At 34.8% G+C, this 25,798-nt stretch overlaps 1 protein-coding gene across 2 annotated transcripts in view; it reads left to right on the plus strand.

Annotated features, from left to right (window-relative positions):
- The first annotated feature begins 675 nt into the window (after nucleotides 1–675).
- LOC110113113 (probable protein phosphatase 2C 11) overlaps nucleotides 676–25,798 on the plus strand; it is a 33,083-nt gene continuing 7,960 nt past the window's right edge. The window contains exons 1-5 of one of the 2 annotated variants that reach the window (XM_020845544.2): nucleotides 676–862; nucleotides 3,004–3,122; nucleotides 9,687–9,750; nucleotides 17,920–18,028; nucleotides 18,155–18,308. In XM_020845544.2, the coding sequence (XP_020701203.1) occupies nucleotides 3,006–3,122; nucleotides 9,687–9,750; nucleotides 17,920–18,028; nucleotides 18,155–18,308 (444 nt within the window). In that variant the 5' untranslated portion in view covers nucleotides 676–862; nucleotides 3,004–3,005. The remainder of the gene's footprint in view (nucleotides 863–3,003; nucleotides 3,123–9,686; nucleotides 9,751–17,919; nucleotides 18,029–18,154; nucleotides 18,309–25,798) is intronic. The other variant, XM_028697563.1, reaches the window with a different exon arrangement.

A 25,798-nucleotide genomic window follows, 5' to 3' on the forward strand; every position in this document is an offset into this window, starting at 1 on the left:
TTGAAGGATCAAAATGATCATCATCATCAACAACAACAACAATAACCTTTTATCCCACTATGGGATCGACTACATTAATCCTTTTTCTCCATTGTGTCAAGTTAAGAGTCAAATTATCATCTAAATCTAATAAAGAAAAATCATTTCTAACATTTTATAACCAAGTCTTTTTTAGCTCTATCGCTACCTTTCTTAATATAAGTTAAATCTAATGCATCTACTTTCCTGACCAGAACATTGGAAGGTCGCCATTTTATGTGACCAAATCATCCAATGATATTCTCTTTAATCTTATATTTTAGTGGAGCTACTCCAACCTTTTTACTTATATGTTTATTTAATATAATTGAGGATCATTTGGTAAAAAAAAATCAAGAGATATTTTTTATCTTTTTTTCATAAAAAAAAATAAAGCACCGTTAATTTTTGCCACACAGAAACCATAGATGTAATTATGATGTTTTTCGTAGAAAAAGTGTAATGATATTTTACAAAATATAAATTAATTGCTGTCGTTTGGCAATTGGTCTTTTGTTGGATTGCTGAATCCGATCCTGTTTGGCTCTTTGTGGAGAGTATGAAATCAGTTTGAAATTTCCCAAAAAAATAAAAATCAGTCTGAAAATAGTTAATTTGATTCTAAAATCAATAAAAAGGGCTAAAACGTTATTAGTTTTAGACCAAAAAATGGAAATATTGAAAATTAAAATACATAAATTGAAGGCGAGACGAATCACTGTAACTTAGAAGAGATAGTCTCGTTTGGGAATTGGGATCGACGCGTCTCTCTGTTTCTCGTTCTCTCTCTCTCTACGCGCAGATTTTCCTCAGGTCGTAGAGGCTCGTGAGCTCTCTGATTTTGGTATATTGCTTGATTTCTTTCAGCCCTTTTATTTTTTGCTTTAGAGTTGACCTGTTTGAAGGTGTAAGTTTGCGTTTGTCGGATCGTAGCTGGTCTTTTGCATCTTTGAATTTGATTGTGCTCTGTGATTTTAGGATAGGGGGGCAGTTTGCTTGAACTTTTTTTTTCCTTACTTTCTACTGAGGGGATGGTATTTACCTTAATTAGGGTTTTTGGATCGATTTTATATGTCATCTGCTTTATCTTCGTCTTAAATGTCTAATCTTGGGACGAAAATATGTATTCTGGGATTCCTAATGATGGGCATACGACATTGATTCTATTCCTTCACATCTGTCCAGCTTTGATTGATTGCAAGTGATGATGGTGTCTGTTGTTGCTTCTGCAATATGCATGTGTGTTGCATAGAGTGTTTGACTAAGGAGGTGAATTTTGAGGAATGGTAGATTAGTTTTGTATCCAAAGGGAAGCATTTAGGGCTTGATTTTTTTTTTTAAACTCAAGTATTTGGACATGATGGAAACTCACTTTTGGAATTCACATTTAGCAATTATAAGGAGATTTCAAATTAATAGGGTATTTGATTAAAATTTTATTTTGTCAATCGTAATAATAATATTTAAACGAGAGTTTGAATATTAAGGAAGCTCATTTCAGTTCAAAGAAGCACAATAAATGAGTTCATCAAACACAAACAAATATCTTTGAAATAAACTCTAGAAATATTCTTTAACTCTGCCCTTACAGCTGGAAGCCATTAGAATACAGTCATAAACATATATTTTCGAATAAATTGAAGACTAACTTTTTTTTTTAATTTTATTTCAAGCAATTAAGCATAAATATCTGCTTATGTTGACATGCCCTGATTTGAGCTTTGTTTATGCTACTATGCCTCTCACAGGTTATAGTAGGAGTGAAAAGTTGGCAAGTTGGCATAGCTCATTTGCTGTCTCCTCTTTATTGATTGATGAATCATGAATATAAATGATGCACTTGGAGGAAGGACACACCCAGTGCATGAAGTTCTTGCTATTGTAGAATTTAGGGAAATTTTGATATATGCAGTCCTCCCTTAAATTGGGAGGAGGCTGTTTCTATGATAAGTGATGAAGCTAAATACCAAAAGAGAAATGCCATTTCATCTGAAATTATGATTTCAAATTCATTATGAACATTGATTTGGATCTATATCTTTAATCCTTCGTTAAGTTAGATGATGTCATGGGATTTAGATTGTTAATTTGGCATCTGAATTTTGGCTATAGTAGCATGATACAGACCAACAAGCTTACATCTATTATTCAGATATGGCTAGTATGATGATAATGAGCCATTACAAAGCTATCCTTTTAAGGAAATTTTCCTATTTAATAGTTTCTTCCTGGTAACATGGAATGGGTGATGCTTTATTTTCCCAAAATGAGCTTTACCATTTGGACGGTATAAAATAGCCTTTTCCCATCTCATAAAAATCATTATTTTGAGCAAATTTTTTTCGATGCAGGATAATCCCTCTTTTTTTCCCCACAGTTTATGCAGACTTGGTTAGTTTTTATTAGATAGAGTCGTCTTAGATGGTTTGGTCATAGAAAACGTTGGCCTTCCGATGACCCAGTTAGGATAGTAGATGTATTTGATCCGAACTATGCTAGGTAGACCTAGAAGACTTGGTTTTAAAATATTAGAAATGATTTTTTATTAGATTTAAATGAGAATTTGTGATGTGGGGAGAATCACCAAAGAAGCATGATGGAGAAGAAGGAGAAGAGCTAAACAGCTCTTGGAGACCAAAAACAGTGAAAACTGTTTCAAATTCCAAAAATACTAATTCATGCTCTTCTTCTACCTATAGCAACTATTTATAACAATATAATAGAAATGCCTAGAACTCTCTAGAAAAAGGTATTAAATTAGATAAGCTATTCCTAAGTCTTGATTTAACTAATATGCTCCGCATCAATTTGACTCTTAATAGGACAACGGAGAAAAAAGATTCATGTAGCCAACCCTACGTAGTGGGATAAAGGCTTGATGTTGTCGTTGTACTGTTTTTTTTTAGCTTTTGTACTATTTTTCTCTATCTCTGCTTTATTTTTCTTTTTCCTGCTGATATGTTTTCTCCTATTTACTTTATACAGCAATGGGTATATACCTCAGTACTCCAAAAACTGATAAACTTTCTGAAGATGGTGGGAATGAACGAGTTAGATATGGGCTATCTTCCATGCAAGGGTGGCGTTCAACGATGGAAGATGCAGTAAGTGTAATTAGTCACCTGTATATCTTATTATAATATCAGCTTAACTTCAATAACGATGGCGCATAAAAGGAATTTTCAATTGTAAATAAATTAGTCACCTGTATGTCTTATTATAATATTAGCTTAACTTCAATAACGATGACGCATAAAAGGAATTTTCAATTGTAAATAAATTGTGACAACTTTTTCTCATAACGATAAAAAAATTTATTATATGGCACATTTCAATAATCTTCTCTATTTAATTGTTAAACCTTGTGATAGAAAGCTTTTCAATTTCTTGTGATGATTGCATTCCTAAATATAAAGTGCACGGCTAGTATATGAAAACACCTACCTAAATTATACATATTGACGATGCTATGTTACCTCAATTTTAGTAATCCTATATTCCGATCTAATTGTTATAAATGTTGGAAACATATTTGTATGCAAATAATAGTAGGGATTAATCCATAAGATTAATCAATTCAAACTTTTTTTTTGGTAAACTAATCGCAAAAAGACATGTATAATATCGATTGAGTTTATATTTGTTTTTGATTTGGAGCATATCTTCTACATTTTATATAAAGGAAATGTCCCTCTTGTGGTGCAAAGGGTATATTCTCTCAATACACTTGCTATACAATCTGACATGCTGAATGCCTCTCTAATGAGAATAGAGTGAGGCTGCTTTGAGCCTCAACTCTCTCATTGCCCTTTGGGTAAATTATAATTGATCTTAGAAGATGGAAATGAAACCTTGTTTATGAAAAAGTTTTAACACATATAACTATGTATGTGAACACATGCATACATGCATTTTGATGATTTTTTTTTGTTTGTATTAATGTGTATGCATTCATGCATATCTTTCCATATCACCTTGATGTTAGAAAAGTTACAACTAAAATCATCACTTTCTTGTATCTTAACTATTTTGGGCCAGCTTTATAAGTCATCCTCCATTCATTCTTGCTAGGGTGCTTCATTAGGTACTAACTCTAGTTTATGTAGATCTTTTTACATTAATTATAACTATGTTATCTTTGATCTTTCCATATTTCTTCAAATATGTTCTACTTTTCTTCAATCTCCCCAGCCTAACATCATCCCTTTAGCCTCCATTGAATTTCGCCATGTCAAATAAATTTTAGCTTTTAATGATTTATATAATAGATTATATATTAAGGAGGGAGAAAGATATATGTGTAATTTAGCCAAACATAGAGATAAGAGTAGTAAGGATTTAGTTCAAGTGAAGCGTATTAAGGATGAAAATAAAAAAATGCTTTTATTAGAAGAGGATACTCAAAAAAGGTGGATGAGATATTTTTATAAACTCTTCAATGATGATTATGAGAATGAGATTGACATTAGTGACCTTAGCACTCTAAATGAAAATAAAAGTTTTTGTTTTTATCAGCATATTAGTAAAACCGAAGTTAGAGAGGCTTTAAAGAAAATGAAGTGTGGAAAAGCTGTTGCGACCTGATGATATTCCAATAAAGGAATGCTTAGGAGATGAATGAATTTCTTAGCTTATTAAACTTTTTAATATTATTTTGAAGACTAAAAAGATGCCAAATGAGTAGAGAATAAGTGTTGATTTTTATTTTTAAGAATAAGAGTGATGCATAAGATTGTGCGAATTATAGAGGACTTAAGTTAATGTGTCATACTTTAAAACTATGGAAGAGAGTTATGGAGCATAGGTTGCGGCATGATACTAATGTTTCTCAAAATTAATTTAGATTCATGTTGGGTAGGTCTACTATGGAAGCTATATATTTATTGAGAGGTTTGATGGAGAAGTATAGAGAGAATAAGGAGGATCTACATATGATATTTATTGATTTGGAGAAAGCATATGATAAAGTTTCAAGAGAAGTGTTATGGAGAGTTCTAGAAAAGAAAGGGGTTAATAATGCTTATATTCAAGTCATTAAGGATATGCATGCAGGAGCTGTTACTTGTATTTAAACATAAGGTGGTTTTACCAATTATTTTCCTATTTCAATTGGATCACATCAAGGATCAGCCTTAAGCCCTCTTTTTGCTTTAGTCATAGATGTTCTCACTAGACATTTGCAAGAGGTTGTACCCTAGTATATGTTTTTTGTTGATGATATTCTTCTTGTTGATAAGACTTGAGAGGGAGTTGAAGATAAACTTGAATTATGGAGGTCAAACTTAGAGTTTAAAGGCTTTCGTTTGAGTAGATCTAAAACTGAATGTATAGTGTAATTTTAGTAAAAATAGTTCTTATGGTGGGATTGTGACTTTGGGTGATCAAGTCATTAATAAGAGTACACATTTTAGATATATTGGGTCTATTCTATGTTGTGACGGTGAAATAGATGGAGATATTATTAGTAGAATTCAAGTTGGATGGTTGAAGTGGAGGAATGCATCGGACTTGTTGTGTGATAGAAAAGTCCCCCTCAAACTTAGGGGGAAATTCTATAAGATGGTGGTTAGACCTACAATGCTTTATGGTGCAAAATGTTGTCCATTAAAAGAGAAGCATAATATTAAGTTAAGTGTTGCAAAGATGAGAATGCTTAGGTGGATGAGTGGCTTTACTCTTTGAGATATGATACGAAATGAGCATATAGATGAAAATGTTGGAGTAGCTCTAGTGGAAGAAAAGATTAGAGAGAGTCGCCTTACACCGTTTGGTCACATAAAACGGCGGCCTTCTAATGACCCTATTAGGTAAGTAGATATATTAGATTTGACTTATATTAATAAAGGTAGAGATAGACCTAAAAAGGCTTGGTTAGAAAATATTAGAAACGACATTTCTTTATTAGATTTAAATGAGAATTTAACTTTTAATAGGGCATAATAGAGAAAAAGGATTTATGCAGCCAACCCCACATAGTGGGATAAAGGCTTGATGTTGTTGTACCCTATGTTCATTATGTGATTCCCCAATCATCTATCTAGTATTATCATTTTACTCTATCATTCTAGTTTTATCACACACCCATCTTTATGTTCTCATTTTTACCAAATTGAACTTGATTATCATTTACTTTTTTATTGCATGATTCTCATATCCATACAACATATTTGTAGTTTTATATAATTTACCAATTAACTTTATAATATTATCTTATCAAATGATATGCTTGACATTTCTCCATTATAATCACCAAATTTAACTATATAGTTATGTCTAAGTTTAAAATTGCGCAATATGAGGCTCGCCTTGAGGCCCGCCTTTGCGCAATTCCAAGAAAAAACGCCTCGATGCTTACGCCTCGAGTTTTTGTTAAGAGGCTTGTGCCTCAACTTGGTTGAGGCCCGCCTCGCCTCACGCTATATATATATTAAAACTTACATAAATCTTGAAGTAAATGCCCGACATTTGACTCTATAGGAGAGGAGGAAGGGGAGAGAGCAGTTCATCATAATGATGATTCAAATGAAGAACCCCTTAGTGATGACAGTGCTGATGACTTATAAGTTCTTATGTGACATGTCATTGCTATTTATTTTTAGAAATTGGAATTATATGTTAATGAAAAGAATACTGGGATTTGGGAAAGATATAATTTTGAGTTGAACTATATTTCAAGTTGTCTTATTATTGGGATATTTTGATTTCACTTCATATCTTATGCTTTTTTAAGTTTTATATTATTCACTCATTAGTATATAAAAAATTTATCATTTTATGTTTACGCAATCTTTTGATTTTGAGGCTTACGCCTCAAAACGTCTTGAGGCTTACGCCTCGCCTCAAGAATGAAAAACGCCTCAATACCCGAATACGCAATTTTAAACATTGAGTTATGTTCTTATTTTTATCCTAATTCTTTTTTTGTAATAGATTAGAAGCACTAAAATATAAGGCTTAGGCATCATTTGACTTTTTAGAATGAATAATAGTTGTTTGTTTTACATTAATTAACTCATACATACTCTTTATATAGTAATCTCATTCTTTATACCTGTCACAGTTTTTTTTTTTTACATTTGTCCAAGTTTACTAGACAACCTATAAAAGTTGTCATTTGCAAAATAAGTTATTTCGAGCAACCTTAAGCCGTTTATTAATCAATTTTTTATTTTCAACTTATCATCTACTTCACAAGTCATTACAAATGATGATATCCATCTTATATATCTTTTTGTATTTATGTTCGTAAGCAATGTCCAAAAGATACTTAATGCTATTGCTTCTTGTAGCCCAATTGTGATTAAAACCTCTTTGGTTTCTTCATAGCTATTTTAAATGATATTTACTATGTCCATTATACTTCTATTTAATAGCTTTAATATGCCTTTGTTACCGGAGTAAACTTATTGAATTATGAATTTTGGATTAGTAGAACAAATGCGGGTGTATGATATACAATTTCAGTGGATATAAAATTCATTATTATTTGATAATTTTGCTTAAATTTGAATTGATACTTAAATGTAATAGGCTAAGATATTGGATATCTATTATATGGTAGAATAGTGATATAAATGAGAACTTAGAATTACAGTTTATGTGGTTAAGATCATGTTATGACTCGAGAGTAATGTTTGATGAAAGAATGTCATATGCTCTTAAAAGTATAAAAGCTATAGTATGGACTGACTTTCTCAAAAAAAAAAAAAAAGTTACTTGTATGGTAAGGTGCATGTAGAGTAAAATCTAGAATTTGGTTTTGACATGCACAATGATGAGTGGAAAATATAACTCGACTCGACCAAAATTAATTCAATAAAATAAGATAAAATAAAATCAAACTCAAATTAATGTCGATTCGAAATGAATCGGGCTCGACGAGGCTAGATCAACTCAATCAAACGCGTCTGATGGCAAACCGGGACAAAAACGAGGTCAACAAGATCGGATTTGGGTTAGGTGTATTTGGGCTGAGTAGGATTCAGGTCAAACATTTTGACCCCTATGATAAACAGGTCAAGTATTTTCAGGTTGAGTTAACTTAGGGTTAGATCCAAATTTGACCCACCAATCCAAATTGACACCCATGTGAATGCATCTATCTTCAACAAATTAGGCTCGAAACCCCATATAACTGCTGTAGACTTAAGGTGCCTTCGATATTAAGTAGCTCAATTTATGATGAAAATAGTTGTTAGGGCCACTTATAAGAATACTTATATGATAATTTGTAGAACTGGTTGAAACTTGCTCTATTATGTAGCTTTTTGGTTAGGATGCTTCTATCTTGTTTGTGGAATGTGCAATTTGGCTAAGGGTCAAATTTTCTACTACTGCCCACTTGTTATATTTTGTGTAATCATCATTTTTTTTGTAGATCTAAAACTGAATATATGGAGTGTAATTTTAGCAGCAATAGACTTAGTGAGGGGATTGTGACTTTGGGCGATCAAGTCATTAATAAGAGTACACGTTTTAGATATCTTGGATCTATTGTTCAGAGTAATGGTGAAATAGATGAAGGTATCATTAGCAGAATTCAAGTTGGATGGTTGAAGTGGAGCAATGCATCAGACTTGTTGTGCGATGGAAAAGTCCCCCTCGAATTTAAGGGAAAATTCTATAAGATGGTGGTGAGACCTACAATGCTTTATGGTGCTGAATGTTGGCCATTAAAAGAGAAGCATAATACTAAGCTAAGTGTTATAGAGATGAGGATGCTTAGGTGGATGAGTGGCTTTACTCTTAGAAATAGGATACAAAATGAGCATATACGTGAAAAGGTTGGAGTAGCTTCAGTGGAAGTTAAAATTAGAGAGAGCCGCCTTAGATGGTTTGGTCACATTAAACGGAGGCCTTCCGATGACCTGGTTAGGAAAGTTGAGGTATTAGATTTGACTTATGTTAAGAAAGGTAGAGGTAGACCTAAAATGACTTGGTTAGAAAATATTAGAAATGATCTTTCTTTATTAGATTTAAATGAGAATTTGACTTTTAACATGACAAAATGACGAAAATGATTCATGTAGCCGACTCCATGTGGTGGGACAAAGGCTTGATGTTGTTGTTGTTGTATCATTTTTTTGTAGAATGCACATAATCAATATTTAATAATTGTCATTGTCCTGTTTAAGCTGAATTGGAACTTTTTTGGGCCCTGTTGCAAAAAAAAAAAAAAATCTCCAGCATCTGTTCTGCTTTGATTGTCGCTCTCTTACTAAAACTGTCCACACAAACACCTTGTCCCCAAATAGATTTCAGTGGTTAAAATGTTAAAATTAGAACTTGACTAAATATTGATTATTCATGACCCTTGTCACGGCCTGATGAAACTTTGATGACTGAGCATGTTTATTGTTCATTCCTTCAGCATCAGTAGTAATATGAAGTATAGGTGCATATCATAAGTCTAATACATGCGAGCAGAGTCTATGATTATATGCAATTTAAAGACAACCTTGAACGAGTGGGCAACTTCATTGTGACTTGTTTCCCTAGGAATAACTATACCCGCAAAGAATTACATATTTCTAGAGAAGCTATGTGGCCTTATCCTATCCATTTGGGTTGGAATTGAAGTGGCTATGTTAATGACTTAGGCACGCGTTTTATTGTGCCGTTATTGCATCTTTATATTGACATGTTCTCTTTTTTTTTTTTTTTTTAAGCATGCTGCTCTTCCTGATCTGGATGCCTCGACATCATTCTTTGGTGTTTATGATGGCCATGGAGGTATGCTTTTTCATCATTTATTTCTCTTATGTTCCATACAAGCTATCCTTTGTTTTTTGTCTTTCTTGCCAAGTCAGTTGCAGGTCTTTATGCTTTATGTTTTCCCCTAGTCTTGATTTTAATTTGCATGCTTGCTGGATACAGCTAGCTTATACTCTACCCGGAACACATTAATGTTCTTTCTCATTTCTTCACAATCGTTTTTAGGGTTTTGTTTTCTGTAAAATGGTTTCCAAGTTGAAAAAAAAAACTAAATTTAATAGAATGCATATAGTTGGGTTAAGATTAATTAATGTACTGTTTGGTTTGATGCAAAGTAATGCATGCATTCAAGACTCCAACGAATGTTATTCCATTAGGCTCCTCTGCAGCATCTAACATATGATCAAACAGTTCCAATGCCTCCAATCCCTTTCCATGCATTGTCAGACCGCTAATCATTGAATTCCAAGTAATGACATCTCTCATCGGCATCCTTGAGAAGAGCTCCTTAGCAGCAATCATATCCCCAAGTTCAATATATGCTGAAATCATGACGTTCCATAGGATCACATCATGCTTTTCTAACTGTCCCACAACATTTCTTTCAAGCAAATCAGCAAACATCCTATATGCTAATCTGACATCTATTTTTTTTCGTAATCTGGCATCTAACTTGCTTGAATACATATCAATTAGGGCAGTTGAATCTTTTTGTTAGCACAATTTTAGCAGCAGTACCCAATACCTCATGAACAACTTTATCCAATGCAAGACCAACTTCATCTCTAACAATTGTTGCTCCAGTTAAGATGGCAAGGTCATCAAGTTATTGATTCTTCTTTTCTCCAAATCTGGGCACCTTCAGGGCAGCAATCTTCAATGTGCCTGTTATTTTTGTTGCTGCGACTGCTCTGAGCATTGAAATAGGGATAACTCGGACATCGGCAAATAGTTCTTCTTGTTGGTCCTCCCTGTTAAAAAATAGTATCCCGGTTCCCCTGGCTCATTTAACTTCCTCAATTGTGTTGGGGAAAACAACATCAGCAAAGAGTTCAATCTGATGGTTGCCTCCATTCTCTGTCCCTGAACTAGCATAAGAAACTGAAAGATCCCCATGGTTCTCAAGAACAACTGAGCTGCTGCCATTTGATTTTTTTAACACTACGCCATGAACTTCCTGGTAAGATAAATTAGTGGGAAGTTGTCCAAGTGGATCGCGGGTCTGATCGCGTATGGGCCGTGTGAGCGCAGGAATGAGTCGCATGAGCGTGAGGTGCAGAGCCGTGAGTTGGCTGCAGGAGTGGGATGGTGCCGCGTGGTTTCGAAAGGCGGGAACTTGGTGGGATGCAGAGGCGAGGTGATGTGGGAGGCGAAGGCATGCATGCTAATTGCGAGCTGGCTGGAGTGGACCTACGGGGAAAGTGGCGTGCATGAAGGCCGGAGCGGAATTGGGAGTGGGAGTGGGTGTGGGGGTGTCATTGCGCTAGTCGCATGAATTGGAGGCGGGAGTAGGCTGCATGAGTGTGAAGCGTGATCAAGCATTTGGGACGATTCCTGCGTCTAGGTCTTCGGTACAGAAAAGTCGAAATTGCAGGGGATATACTCCTACTTGAGCAAAGGTGCTGAGGTCACACTAAGTGGGAGCAAATTGAAGTCACACAGAGTGTCGAAGATCAGATTGGGAGCGGGTGGTAGCAATGGATTGTTTGTCATGGGCTGTTTAAATCAGAAGCGAAAAGTGGGACGGTGCACAGTTGCGAGATGATTGCAAATTGAGTTGTCAGGCAGGGGATCTCACCATTAGAGTGGAAGTGAGAGCAAGGTCGGTCGTGCAAGGGTGAAGGCACCAGCATGGTTGCCGATTCTTCGTATTCTCTCTGCAGAAAAGCCGAAATTAGACAATAAATCGTCTATTCGATCAATTGAGGCATCCACTTGAGCTGCCCAAAGGGCTTTTGATGCGGACATCCGATTTTGAAGATTTTCAAAGGAGGAGACGACGATCGACAACCGAGATCATTCCACCTTATCTTAATTTATTTTTATTTTTATTGTAAATTTTCCATTTTTACCCTTACTTAAGAGGGTCGTCCTATGTAAGCCCTAGGGTCATAAGTGTCTTATTTTAGTTTCTTAGGCCTATATATAGAGGCCCTTGCTTATGTAATGTAATGTTGGATGATTAATAAAATTTATTGTTTGCACTTGTGTTCTTTGGGAAGAACCTTGAGTGAGATTCCTATGGGAGGAATTCATAGCTTCCACCAGCCGTAAGATGTGTCCGGGCTCGTGGCCTGAAGTCCCTTGGTGAAGGGCAACATAGTACCTGTCAGCTACAGGATGTGTTCGGGCTCGCGGTTGTATCTTTTTTTTCCTAAATCCTTTTCTCCTCCTCCCTTGACTGCCGACCAAAATCCTCCACTTTCCACCGGCCGATTCTCTCATAAACCCTTCCACTTCCACAAAACTGGCCTCCCCTTCTCCCTCCCCACGGCCTTAGCTCCACCTCCAACACCCCCATGCCAACCTCCCTAGACGTCGGTCTCACCAAACTGCCAGCCACCTTCTTTCCCCTTGGCTCCACAAATCTCCCTTCACATTCAAACCCCTTCCTATTTTAGCCCTTCTAACTTAGTAACAAATTGAAATTTAAAATTCAAATTAATTCGAGTTTGAATTTTGTTTTTAAAATTAGGATTCTTATTTTAGGAAATTATTTGAATTAGGTCAAGTTAATTATTTAATTAGATGTGATTTAAATATTAGTCCCTAATTTAAGGTTCCAATCAAAATCATTTTTAATTCTCTTTCCATAACCTCTCCTCCCCCTTTTAATACGCAGACCCCTTCCCCCCCTTCTTCCTCTTTGCCTCTAAAATTTGAATTCCACTTTGATTACTTTTTATTTTAGGAAAGTATTTGAATTAGGTCCAGTTAATTATTTAATTAGATGTTATTTTTAATATTACTCCCTAATTTAAGGTTCCAATCAAAGTCCTTTCAATTCTCTTTCCATAACCTCTCCTCCCCCTTTTAATGCCGCTGGCCCCTTCCCCCCTTCTTCCTCTTTGCCTCCAAAAATTGAATTCCCCTTTGATTACTTTTTATTTTATGAAAGTATTTGAATTAGGTCCAGTTAATTATTTAATTGGATGTGATTTAAATATTACTCCCTAATTTAAGGTTCCAATCAAAGTCCTTTTAATTCTCTTTCCATAACCTCTCCTCCCTCTTTTAATGCCGCTGGACCCTTCCCCCCTTCTTCCTCTTTGCCTCCAAAATTTGAATTCCCCTTTGATTACTTTCCTTTTATCAAACGATTTAAGTTAGGAAAATATTTGATTTCAAATTCTAAGTAATTTTGAATTTGAAATACTTTCCTAATTTAATATAACCTATTTTAGGAAAGTTACTTAAAATTAAATCTAATTAGTTTTGTAATTGGATTTGATTTGATTTAATTATTCCTAATATTTTGATCTCAATTAAAGCAAGAAATTCAAATCTCAAATGTCCCCTTTTTTCTCTTCTCGTTCTACATCAGCTTTGCTGCATCGATCGTCATCAACCGCCCATCTTCGGTGTCGATCGTCGTTGACTGTTCTTCTAATTGGGTGTCGATCTTCGTCGACCGCACATCTTCTTCGATTTTGATCGTCGTCGACAATCCATCTTCTTTAACAATCCATCATTCTTCACAAACTTCAGGTTCTTGTACTAACTGATATAGTGGATGGGTGGAAGAATTGGATTTGCTAGAAGGAACACTCAAAGCATCAGAATCAACACAAGCTTAAAGCTTCAAAGGGATATAATATTTAGCATCTCTTACACCTAATCTTAACTATTTATAAAACAAATAGAACAATATAGAAACTTCTAGAAAATATGTAACAAACTTAGATAAGCTATAACTAAGGAGTAAGGGCTTATTTAGCTAATGATGCATTGCATCAGAGTGCTTTAAAGAAGTTGGAAAATCAACATGATTAGATATATTTTTGAAAGGATCTAACTATAATAAACCTACACAAATGAGACCATTTTATAAAAAATGAGAGTATCGATATATCTATCCTAAAATAGTTAAGAAAAGGTTTGCGATCATGATGATTACAAATGTTGATTCATGATTTTGCAAATACGTATTTAATTTTTTTTTTTTTCACTTTGACTATTAGTGGATGACAGAGAAAATATAAATGTTTAGTTATTTAGCCATTTAGGTTGTTATTTGATTATACATTTGTCTTCTCTTATTAGAATGTAACAAGTAAGTGTATTGTCGACATATCTAATGTTGGCTTTGCAGATCCTTAATTATCTCCCTAGAGAGCTTGATGATGAGTTACATTATTTCTCTTGTTCATGTTTTTTTTTTCCTCATCTTTTTCCAAAATTTAGCTATTGTCAATTAATAAATATATGCACTTTCCACCTAGTTCCAAAAAAAGTTTAGATATGTTTCAAATTGGAGTTTTATAAGGTTGCCTATCTTTGGAAACTAGCCATATAATATCTTTTGTGCACTTTTTGTTAGGGAGTATTCACTAAAAAAGGGGACCAAGATTGGGCTTGATACATTAGTAGTACAATTTATTTCCAACTAAAAGCTTAAGACTATAGGTGAGTACCAATCACTTATTATTTCTACACTAATATAGTTTTTACACGTAATGTGAGACTAATCTAATATTTCCGTAATGTTAGCTAAAATGGAATGAAGTGTAAAAGGAATGGAGTGTAAAAAAATGGTGTAAAAGGAATACTTTGGAGTTCTTTGGATAAGTATAAAGTAAATTCTGGTAAATAATTTTTTTTTGTTTGGTTTGAAGTAAAATAAATGTAGTGTAAAGTTTAAAAATAGCAGCTGACAACTGGTGCAGAGGTAGTGGAGGACGGTAACGGTGGATGGTGGCGGCGGTGGTGGCGGACAGGTGGTAGGGGTGGCCTTAGGCTGGTGGAAGTGGCCGAAGATGGTGATTGGTGATTGTCAAGCGAGCTTGCTTGCGATGTAAAGTATTCTCGTTCAAAAATGGGCGAGTTTTGTTTACCTCAAAAATGAACTAGAATGGTTTACACTTCATTTACTTTACTTTGAATTTTTTTTCATTCCAACCAAACAGCCCCTTAATAATATTTCCCTTATATGAGGGTTCTTTTGAGATTGAGTTAATTTCACATTTTAGCTGGATGTAAACTTGAAAGAAGCAATATTTTTGACTTTTTCAGCCCCCCGTCAGAGTAAAATTTAAGAATTGGTTCAAATGTTCAATTTAATAACATGGGGATTATTGTGTGTTAGAATGTTCATGACGATAGAGAGGGATTTTCTTAGAATTGTATGGAAATCCTTCACTAATAAGTTTTGAGGGTAGCTCATATGAGACATGATATTTTTTTCATAGAAAACATGAGAAAGAGAATAACATGGCTTAGCCCACGCATTATAATGTAGCGACATGAGCTATGAACGACGACCTCAGTGGTGGAACTATGAAGGTAGATGGTGCATTAAGGCGGTGGAGTTGTCATCAAAAGATGTTAGTGGTATGTTCGATATTTTTCTTTTAGAAGGGGAGATCGAAGACAAATAGGGTATGCATCGACCTTGGTGTATATAATAAACATTGATGAAGATGGTGATGATGTATTTCATCATTGATATTGATGGCGGACATCGGCTTTAGTAGCGATGATTGGTGCTAACCTTGGTGGAGACAATGGGCGTGGGTATTGTTTGTGAAGACGGATGTTTAACTTTGTAGCAATAGTGAGTATCGAGTCTTGGTGTCAACGACGGGTTTCAACCTTGATTGACAATAGTGTGCGTAAACACTATTGTTGAAGAAGGGTATCAACATTGTCATCGACAAATGTTGTCATTGTTGTTAATGGCAGATGTCATCCTTGTTGGCAACGATGGGCTCAACCTTGGTCGATGTAGTGCTTATTTATAGATTTATGGAAAAGGATATGATAATTTTGACTAGAAGTTAGAACATTACTTTAGATGGTTTATATTGATCCCCTTTGATCATATAATATTTTGTAGACATCTTATTGCCCTAATGGCATCAAAATTGAGCGAGCATGGGCTTCACTATTTGTCTTGTCAAGACATTCATTTTTTCCATAAGCACATAATAAATGGAGAGTGTTTTGGTTTTTCAAAGGGTCTCACAAGTTTCAAATTATGCCATTGTGCATTTGACTTTGATACATTTGGGATCAGATTGAGGTATTTTTGGTATTGTTGGGTTTATTTAATAAAAATGTTAATTTTGACTATAAGTTTGCTAAACTTGAAATTTGAATGATTTTGTAATTGATTTTACAAGTTTTTAATTCTAATAGGTAGATAATGGTTGTTAGTGTTGTTGTTGATATCTGATGTAGGCCTTGGGTGTGATGAGGGATGTTGGCCTTGGCGACGATAGTGGACTTCGGCCTTTGAGATCTAGATTCTCTCATTTGGAATCCTTCTTTTGGCCCCTTTCTACCCCCTTCAAATGGATAGATGTAATGTCTATTTATAGATGTTTTGAGGGATATTCTAGTCATTTTAACTAAAAATCAAAATATTCCATTGAATGGTCTGCATTAATCTCACTTGATTGTAGAATTTCTTTTAGTCTTCTTAATACGTTAAAGACATTGGAAGTAAATGATTGTGGTTCATTGTATTCGTCATGTGGAGACTAATTTCAACTATAAGTATGTAAGAAATGGTCCACGAAGTTTTTCATTATGCATCCAAATATTTGATTTATGTCTATTTGGACTTGGATCAAGACTTTCTTGATATCGATTAATCTCATCTCAATGTTTGTTTTGACTATAAGTTTGTAGAAAACAAAGTTTGGATGATTTCATTGTCGATTCCGAGCGTATCTGATTCAAATACTTGAGCGCTTTGATATTTAAGAATTGCATGAAAATCTGTGCTTGATTGGATGTGCTTAACATATCAAGGATTATTATTACATATTATGAGTGTTTATATTTCCTTTTGTATTGATTACCATTTAAAAATGATGAACCTAATTATCTTCAGTTCTTTAAATTGATAGCATGTCAATTGCAATTCAAGTTATGAGACTTGTCTTACCCCGGCAGACATTTTTTTTAATGTTCAAGTTGCTGTCACTTAGAGATATCTTGTTTACTTCGGTGCTGGATTAAGGTATATAATGCCACAAATCATAATTTCTAACAAAGAATATTGTTTTTAATCTAGATAATGCATATACACCTCTAAACCACTGGTACTTTATGATAAATAAGAGTAAAAGCTCAAAATATCCCCCCCCCAAAACCCCCCCCCCCCCCCCCAACTATTAATAAATGTCCAATTTAGTCTCAGAGTTTCGCATTGCCCCATTTTAGTCCGTCGACTATTAAAAATTATCCAATTAGTCCATCTGTTAAATTTTCCATTCAAATTAATGGACGAAGACCGCAAGCATTCGGTTCTTTGGGGTATTTTAGTAAAATACTTTTTTACTTAATCCCTCACATTCCTGTTATAATTTTTCCTAGAGATGGAACTAGAGATTGAATGGTGGATGGGGAAAACCTGCTGCTGAGAGCAAGGCGACGTGCATATAGGGACCACGAGCGTGATGACCGACTGGTCTGAGAAAGACTTCGAGCTAGGAGACGACACGCATGCTGTGCGAGCGAGACATGAGAGGTCACGAGCGACACAATGCGAGCAAGAGGGCAAGCGACGGCGAGCGATAGACAGAGATGGAGACTGCCGCGAGGCAATTCGACACCCAGAGATAGAGAAAATGGACAAATGTAAGAAATATAATATCATATCTAGTTGTAATGCCTAAAATATATTCTTATTTAACTTTGGAGTTAACTTTAAGTTTTATTTTAGGCTCTAGGGCTAAATTGACTCCCTTTCTAATATTCGAGGGACTAAAATGGGGCAATACGAAGCTTTAGAACTAAATTGGATATTTATCAATAGTCGGGGAGACTATTTTGAGGTTTTACTCATAAATAAAATAATATGTGCAAATCTGATGCTATTCGTCTTTTGTAATGGCATTTATCAGTTCAAGTTGTGGCTTCTACTACCATGATCTGCTATATTTTTCTTCTAATTTGTTTATATTGCAAGTTGTGTAACTTGCTACTGTTTGCTTGATAATGATTCACATGCTATATTAGGAAAGGTAGTTGCCAAGTTCTGTGCGAAATACCTGCACTCGCAAGTACTTAAGAGTGAGGCCTCTTGTACTGGAGATTTAGCTGCTTCTGTTCAGAAAGCTTTCTTGAGGTATGTCGTTTATCTTGATGATTTAATGCTTTTTAGTTCTTGTACCTTGCTGCTTCTAGGTTTATAAAACGGTTTTTGTTGACTATGAAATGGAACAATTTTCCATTTATATTTGCTATCATGTAGGATGGATGAAATGATGAGAGGACAGCGAGGATGGAGAGAATTAGCAGTACTCGGAGACAAGATAAATAAGTTTACTGGTATGATAGAAGGTTTGATATGGTCTCCAAGGGGTGGCGACTCAAATGACCATGAGGATAACTGGCCTTTTGAAGAGGTAAAGCTTTATTGAACGATTATCTTTCAGTCTTTCATCAGTATTCTTTCCTTGATATAAGATAAAGATCAGACTATATCGTTCATGTGCAATGTCAAATATCGATTGAATTGCAATGGTATTTAAATAAATTAGGTGCGTTATTTGCATGAAATAGTATATTGGCACTTTTAAGTTGGTTTGTTTTTGCTCATTTTAATAAAAATTTAAATTTTTATTTTGGATTTCTCTACAACATATATTTACAATTTAGTTACATGGAAAGGACAAAAGTCCTGAAAGTGGACATCTAAAGTTCTCTTGGATTTTCTCATTTATTAAATGCGTATGAAAGGAAACAGTGTCTCTGTAATTTTTCTTTGAAAATTTTTTAGTATTTATGAGAAGCATTGGTACAAACTACAAAGGGAGTCTTGCTGTTGGTTTGGATCAGCTTTTTCATATTTTTGCTTTCCAGAAAGTTGCCAAAGCTCTTTTGTTCAACAACGTTTTTATTGCTTTTGAAAAATTTATGTAATTAGAAGTATAATGAAATCTATTAAAATGAAATAGCTAAATAAAGATGTTATATGATATTTAAAAAAAAAAATATAGTACCCACAGTAGCTTTCAAGAAATATATTTTTCTCATAACAACTTTACAATTATTTTTGCAAATAATCATAACCACCCAAATGAACCCTTGATCACTTAGGAAAAGATAATCTTTTCCATCAAGCCGCCTCATGTGTGAATAGGAACTCATGAGCAATTTCTCTCGAGCTGGATTATGTTTTCTTTAGTGATAATCTCCCTATCTTAGGTCAGTGTTTATTTAGATTTCGGTTGAAACTTTCTATGGGCACAAGCTCCCATAGTTTGCTATTAGGAGAACACTCTCTGCTTAGGCTTATTTGTGGTTAGATTTAATATTAAGGTTTGAATTTAATTGATGGGAATGATTGGGGGATGTAGGTTAACCCTATTATGATCTTATATTTCCTTCATCTCACGTATACCAGCAGAATCAACTTACTATTTTTAGAATACTCTATGAAGCTTGGTTAACAACCATTGGATGCCTCATCTCAAATCCGAAGTAGATTAGGGTGAGAATATGTTTTATCAAAGACCTGCTCTCGAAACTGATTTTGACTTGGTTACTGGCATAGAGTTGGCCATATTAATTTTACCGAATAGTTTAGAGGCATAAATCAAATTTGCTTGTGATTTAAAGGTATTGTACATGCCCGACAAGAGCTCAGAGCATGATTATCAACTTCCCATAGTTTTAACTTGACTCCAAGAAGTTTCTCTAAGGCACACATGTAGTTTGATTTTCATTAGTAAGCTTGTGAGCATATTAATTGGCCCATGTTTAATTTGGGATGAGGCTTACATTCATTGGAAGACCCAAGTTTTGATTTTATAATTGACTTGTCTTTGTGTCAAACCAAATTGATTGGGAAGAGGCATACATCATGAAGGGAGAGGTGATAGTTCTTACTTTTCCCGGATATTTAAAATGATCATTTTGGTTTAATTTGGCATGTTTGTTGGCTTCATGCTAGCCAATTAATTGAGATGAGGTATGCATTTATTGGAAGGTCTGTAGGAAGACACCTTGTTTTGAATTTTTATTCTGAACTTTGATAGGAGTTTTAGGACTTAATTTCACTAGTTGAAGCAAATTTCAAAATTTTTATTGATTTGTTTATATTGTTATCAATGTTCTTGGTTTATAACCTTAGGTTTATGGGGGCCCGGCATAAATCTTGTTGTTCTGAATGTAGAATGGTTAGGATGGGTATTATTATCTTGTGCTTTGGACAAGATGTGGTAATGACTCACTAAGTTTCTTAGATCAATTTGGAATCAATAAGGTTAGGATCGGTTCCTTGGCTTATTTGCTTAATCAATTGGGTCATATTATATGTGATGTGAAACAAATAGGAATTGTAGGAATTTAATAAAATTTGTTAAGCTTGCCAATTTTAAATTAATGTTTCACAAGATTAGATTCTAGGAGTTCTTAGTTATTGTTTTGCTTTGGCATGTGGTTACAAAATAGATTAGAAGAACAATTAAAATAACATCAAAATTATAGTAAAGCTAGATGCGCAAGTAACAAAAATCCACTGGTTAACAATTAGAGCAATCATCATGAGTTTCCCTTGGTCACACTCTTGAGGGCTTTAGCTTTGGCATGCGGTTACAAAGTAGATTGCAATGTCAAATACCGATGTTCGTCGAGAGCGGTAGTCAATGAGAAGAGGATCCGGTCGACGTAGTCTTTGACGGATTGGTCTATCTCCCAATTGATGTCAAAGAAGAGGGAACGAAGAACATCTACTAGTCCTTGATCATTATAGACGAATCCATGATCTAGCTCGGGATCGGCCATACATGGGTAGGAGGCCGGGGAAAATTGTGTCCTTTCTCTTAGATGATGATTCAAGTCTGGGAGAAGAAAAGTAATGGAGGAGGGTAAGCTAGGGTTGTCGACCAAGACTAGGAGAGGGGCCACTTTAATTTCAGATTTTAGGTTTAGGTTGGTTGAGGGGAAACAACTTAAAATCTGAAATTTAATTTCCAATTTTAAAATTGGGGAGGAGTTTTGAATTTTCAATCTCCTCCAATCGGGACTAGGTGCCGGCACACCTTGATGGGAGGGGCTTTGATTGAGAGCAGTAATAGAGCAGGAATGGGAGGGATTTAATTAAGAGAGAGGGATGTTGGGGGGGGGGGAAGGGGGAGTGGAGAAGTGTCCACATACAATGTATGTGGCCACATGCATTGAATGTGGAATATGGAATTAAATCCAAATTAATTTTAGATTGTAGTGATTAGGGGAACTTCCAAAATAGGTTTCTTTTAATTTGGAAAGTTTTTGAAATTCAAATTCTTTTGAATTAAGTGTCTCTCCAAATTATAAAAAAAAGGGTCTCTCCAAATTAGAATGCTCTAAATTAGGAAAGTAATAAGTGGATGATTGGAGATTGGAGATTGGAATCAAGGGGATTGGGGATTTGGCTTGGCCGGCGGCTAGGGTTGGGCTAGGTAAGGGCCGATAGCTATGGAGGGGTCGGTTAGGGGTTTTTAGGGGGAGTAGGGCCCGTGGGTGGGGGTATTTGGTGAAGGTTGGCTGGCGGTTTGGTTGGAGGGAGAGGGTTGGGCTGGAATTTGGGAGGGGGAAGGGGGTAGCCGATGGTATGGGGAAGATGAAAGGGGAATAAGGAATAAGAACAGATACAAACAACAAGCCCGGACTCTACTTGCGGCTGATGGGAATTGCTTGGCCCTCTCTTAGGGTTCTCTCCTCTCTCAAGAGCTCACAACAAAGAAAAGGAACAAGTGCTGAAAATTTCATTCAAAATCATCATCAATCTAATACAAAAGCTAGGGCCTTCATATATAGGCCTCAAGAGATAAAAGGCACAAAGACTAAATTGCCCTCTGGGCTACAACACGAACTAATCCCTCTCAGGGGTACAATGATAAAAACTAGAACATAAATAAAATAAATACATAAAAATGCATCACAAATAAAGACTCATAATCGTAGCTGTCGATCTTCGATGCCTTCTCTGATAGACACGCCTGAATCTCCTGCTGATGTCCTCATCAATATGCATCTTAATTTTAGCGGGCATTAGTATTCTTTTTATATATTAATGCATTTGGCATAAGCATGGATGCATTAACATGACTAAATATTACTATATGATATTTATGAACATTTGTAACAATTGTAGGAATGTCTTGACATATTGGTACACTTTTCAAAGCTTGAGTGTTTAAAGAACTTTTTTGTTTCATGAAATGCCCGACTAAGTCGATCAAAAGTTGGCGATAATTTTATTAAAAAAAAATTATTTGTATACTATGGAAATGATAGTATATGGTGAGATTAGTTATAATGACTTATATGAATTTAGGGTCCAGTTAAACCATAAATTGACAATGCATGGTCTTCAATTAGTTTTAGCAAAGATTGATGTCTCTTCAATTACTCGCTTTCATTCTTTTATGCTTTTTTAACTAGTTATTATTATTTATTATATATATATAATAGTATATATATATATATATATACCTAAAAAAGACTTGGTTAAAATATATTAAAAAATGATCTTTCTTTATTAGATTTAAATGAGAATTTGACTTTTAACATGACACAATGGCAAAAAAGGATTCATGTAGCCAACCCTACGTGGGACAAAGGCTTGATGTTATTGTGTATATATATATATATCTATATAATATATAATATATATATATATATATTTTATTTTTTTTTTTTTTTTTTTTTTTTTGTGTGTACACATAGAATTTCCTTGTTGTTTTTCTGTTGGTGGTTATTATACAAGATGAAATAGCCAATTCTTCTTCAATGTTGATCAAAGAGATTGGATTCACCAACAAGTTATATTCATTTGACGGCCATAATGACAATCATTAAAAAATGATTCTAAAGTTGCTATCAAACTGATGAGCAAGCATGGTTGTCTGTGAACAAATAATTGCTCTTTTTGTCTTGCCTGCAAATTAACCAAGGGAGGAGAGACCGTGTTGGACTATAGCCCATACATGTCAATGGCTCAAAATAGCGTGTGCAATGGTGCACGGCGTGGCGCGGTGCACCTACAATGCCAATGTGTTTGCTGCACACAAATGTTTTAAAATAGTGAGCGCTATTGCGCGCCAGGCGTACGATGCAAATAGCGTGTGCAATTTATTTTTATAATATAATAATATATATAATATATATATATATATTTAAGATAATTTTTTTTTTATTTGCTAAAGCCTTAGATAAATGAGAAGCATCCCTAATTTCATTATCCGGTCTCTCTTTTGTCCTAGCTCTCTTGATTCTTCCCCTCCTCCGCTCCGTATCTCTCTGTTCGCTAGCCCACGCCTCTGAGCCCCTTTCCTTCACCTACTTCTCATGCACGCAAGCAAGCAGTCAACCCCCACTTCCCTAATCAAACTCGTCGCCACCCCCAGCCCTAGTTGAAGCCTCCTCTTCCTCGTAGTTCTCATGCCACAGGAAGAGCCAAATCCCTCCCGTCGTCTCCTCTATTTTGTGCGACTCCAGCACGCCGAAGCTCCTCCTCTCGCAAGCAGGTAATCTTTCTCTCTTCGTCTTCTTCTTCTACCTTCTTCTATTCATCTTTATTTACGTTCTCCCCTTCTTCCTCCTTTTCTTCCTTCCTTTTCCTCTTGCTTTTCTTCTCCATCTTTCTCCTCATCTTGCTCTTGTTTCTCTCTACCTTATTCCCTCCCTCTTCCTTCTTTGGGAAACTATAGCAACCAAAATACTAAGAATGATGGATGATAGTTTTCTTTCCATCTTTACAGTCAAATTCATGCATTTGTTTTACTCCTAGTTATTTTTTTTATAAACACTTTTTTTATGGATAGTTTCATGAGATGTTAATAGAATGTGTGTCGATTTATGTTGCTTGGAAGGAAACAATAGTTTTGTTAGAGATTATGAGAAGTTATGTTGTTCTTTATCCAAAAAAGGTGCATTCTTGTTGTTAATAGTTTGTGGCTACTAGGTAGAATCAATGTGGAGTTCAAACTATCGCTTTTTTAATTTAAAAAAAAATTAGTGTATGCCCTTGCTTGTTCCATGTCTTAGTTTGGAGAGGAATAAATATAAAAAAAAAAACTTATATGTATAGATACATGTTGTAAATGATAGTTGTGTACAAAAGGAGCATTCATATGATTGTTATTATAATTTGATTCGTGGTTGATTAGAGAGGTTTACATATAATGACATGTTCAAGGTCATTTCATTTCATATGCTTGTATTCCAGATGCAATTATGGTTGATAATTTATAGGAGTAGATTCTTATGGCCTCTCCTAGGAATTTCATTTCCTTGTATCATTGGCTTGCTAGTGTTTTCGATCTTGTTTAAATTTGATACACCTGAGATGATATTTAGTTGGATTTTATGTGATATGATATGTGTTTCGTTTAGTTTTTTTTATTTGTATTTACTTGTTTTTAGATGATCATAAAATGTCTGATTCAATTCAATCTTTAAAAAAGGATCTAGCATGGAAATGTGCAATACTAACAAATGAACCCGACAACAACAGTGTGACATGTATTTTTTTGTGGAAAAATAACAAAAGGAGGAACTACATGCCACAAACAATACCTCGCTGGGAGTTTTAGGAATGCTAGACCTTGCTCTAATTACCCCGAGCACGTGAAGTCTGAAATTAAGGCATCCATGTTGTAAAAAAAGATTTAAAAGAACAGTTTAATGACATGTCAAATGTCAACCTAGATGAAGGAGATGGTGAAGTATAGTAATGTAATAATGTTTCAATTGCAATTTTATAGCAAACGAAGAAGCAAATTGGATCATGATCGCTTAAATGACTTAGCTTATATAAAATATAATAGAGCATTGATTTGGAGATACAATCATCGTGATGTGATTGATCCAATTCCATTGACTGAGATGGATGATGCAAATGAGTGGCTAACATGAAAATTAAATTATGAGTTTGATGAAGAAAATGACTTTATTGCTGGAGAGAAAAGATTTAACTTGGACAAGTGTTGCTAAGGCTACTGGTATTTGTGATAAAAGCTACAACATTCGGGAGAGATCTAAAGGGAAAGAGAATGGATCTTCATCTAGGCATGATGTTGTTGATATTGAGAATGAGGTGATGAAGAAGACTATGAAGCAGGAGACAATGTTGATGAAGACAACGAAGATTTTTTTGACAGTTGCTGATGATGATGATTCCCAAGAAGAGTATATTAAATCTTATAAAATCATTTACCTTTTAAAAAAATAATTGTAATATTTTGAATTATGAGATATTTGGGTGTTGTTTTCTTGAACTTATATATGAGTATGGTTGTCTTTCATTATCATTATAGCTTGTCTTTCAATTTAATGATATTTCATATTTATGCTTTATTTTTATAATTTTTGTATAGTTTGCATTATGTTCAAAATGGCGCGCGCCGCCCCGTGCGCTATGCCCCATAGCTCCAAAGGGACTTTTGTACCGTATTGCGCTTCGCCGTTAACAAGTATGCTATAGCCTTCAAAGTCTAGTCAAAATGAAGTTCAATGCACAAAGTCTTCAATTTAGTATGGGCAAAGTTTTGAAAACTCTTCAATTTTTCACCGAAATTTGCATTCAAGAGACTTCTTCAAAAAGATGGAGAGAAGAATATATTTATGCTTGCATTTATGAAAAAAGGATTCATAAGGCTTAAGTTCATCAATCTCAAGGAAGTTATGGTTGATGCTGCTAAATTGTACCCTAGAGAGTTCATGTGATGGAGACAAGAGTATATGCAGAAGAAAGGGAGAGCAAGAGAGGGTGTGGGATAGAGTTGACACTAGATAGGAGTGATGAGCATGAGTGTTGGGGAGCTTTCATATGAGAGGACAATAGGTAAAAGTGAACCTTAATGTTGTAAATGCTCGTCAATGCCAAAAATGGAAGCCCACCCTTTCT

The sequence above is a fragment of the Dendrobium catenatum genome, unplaced genomic scaffold (genome assembly GCF_001605985.2).
Source record: "Dendrobium catenatum unplaced genomic scaffold, ASM160598v2 fragScaff_scaffold_972, whole genome shotgun sequence".
NCBI lineage: Eukaryota > Viridiplantae > Streptophyta > Magnoliopsida > Asparagales > Orchidaceae > Dendrobium > Dendrobium catenatum.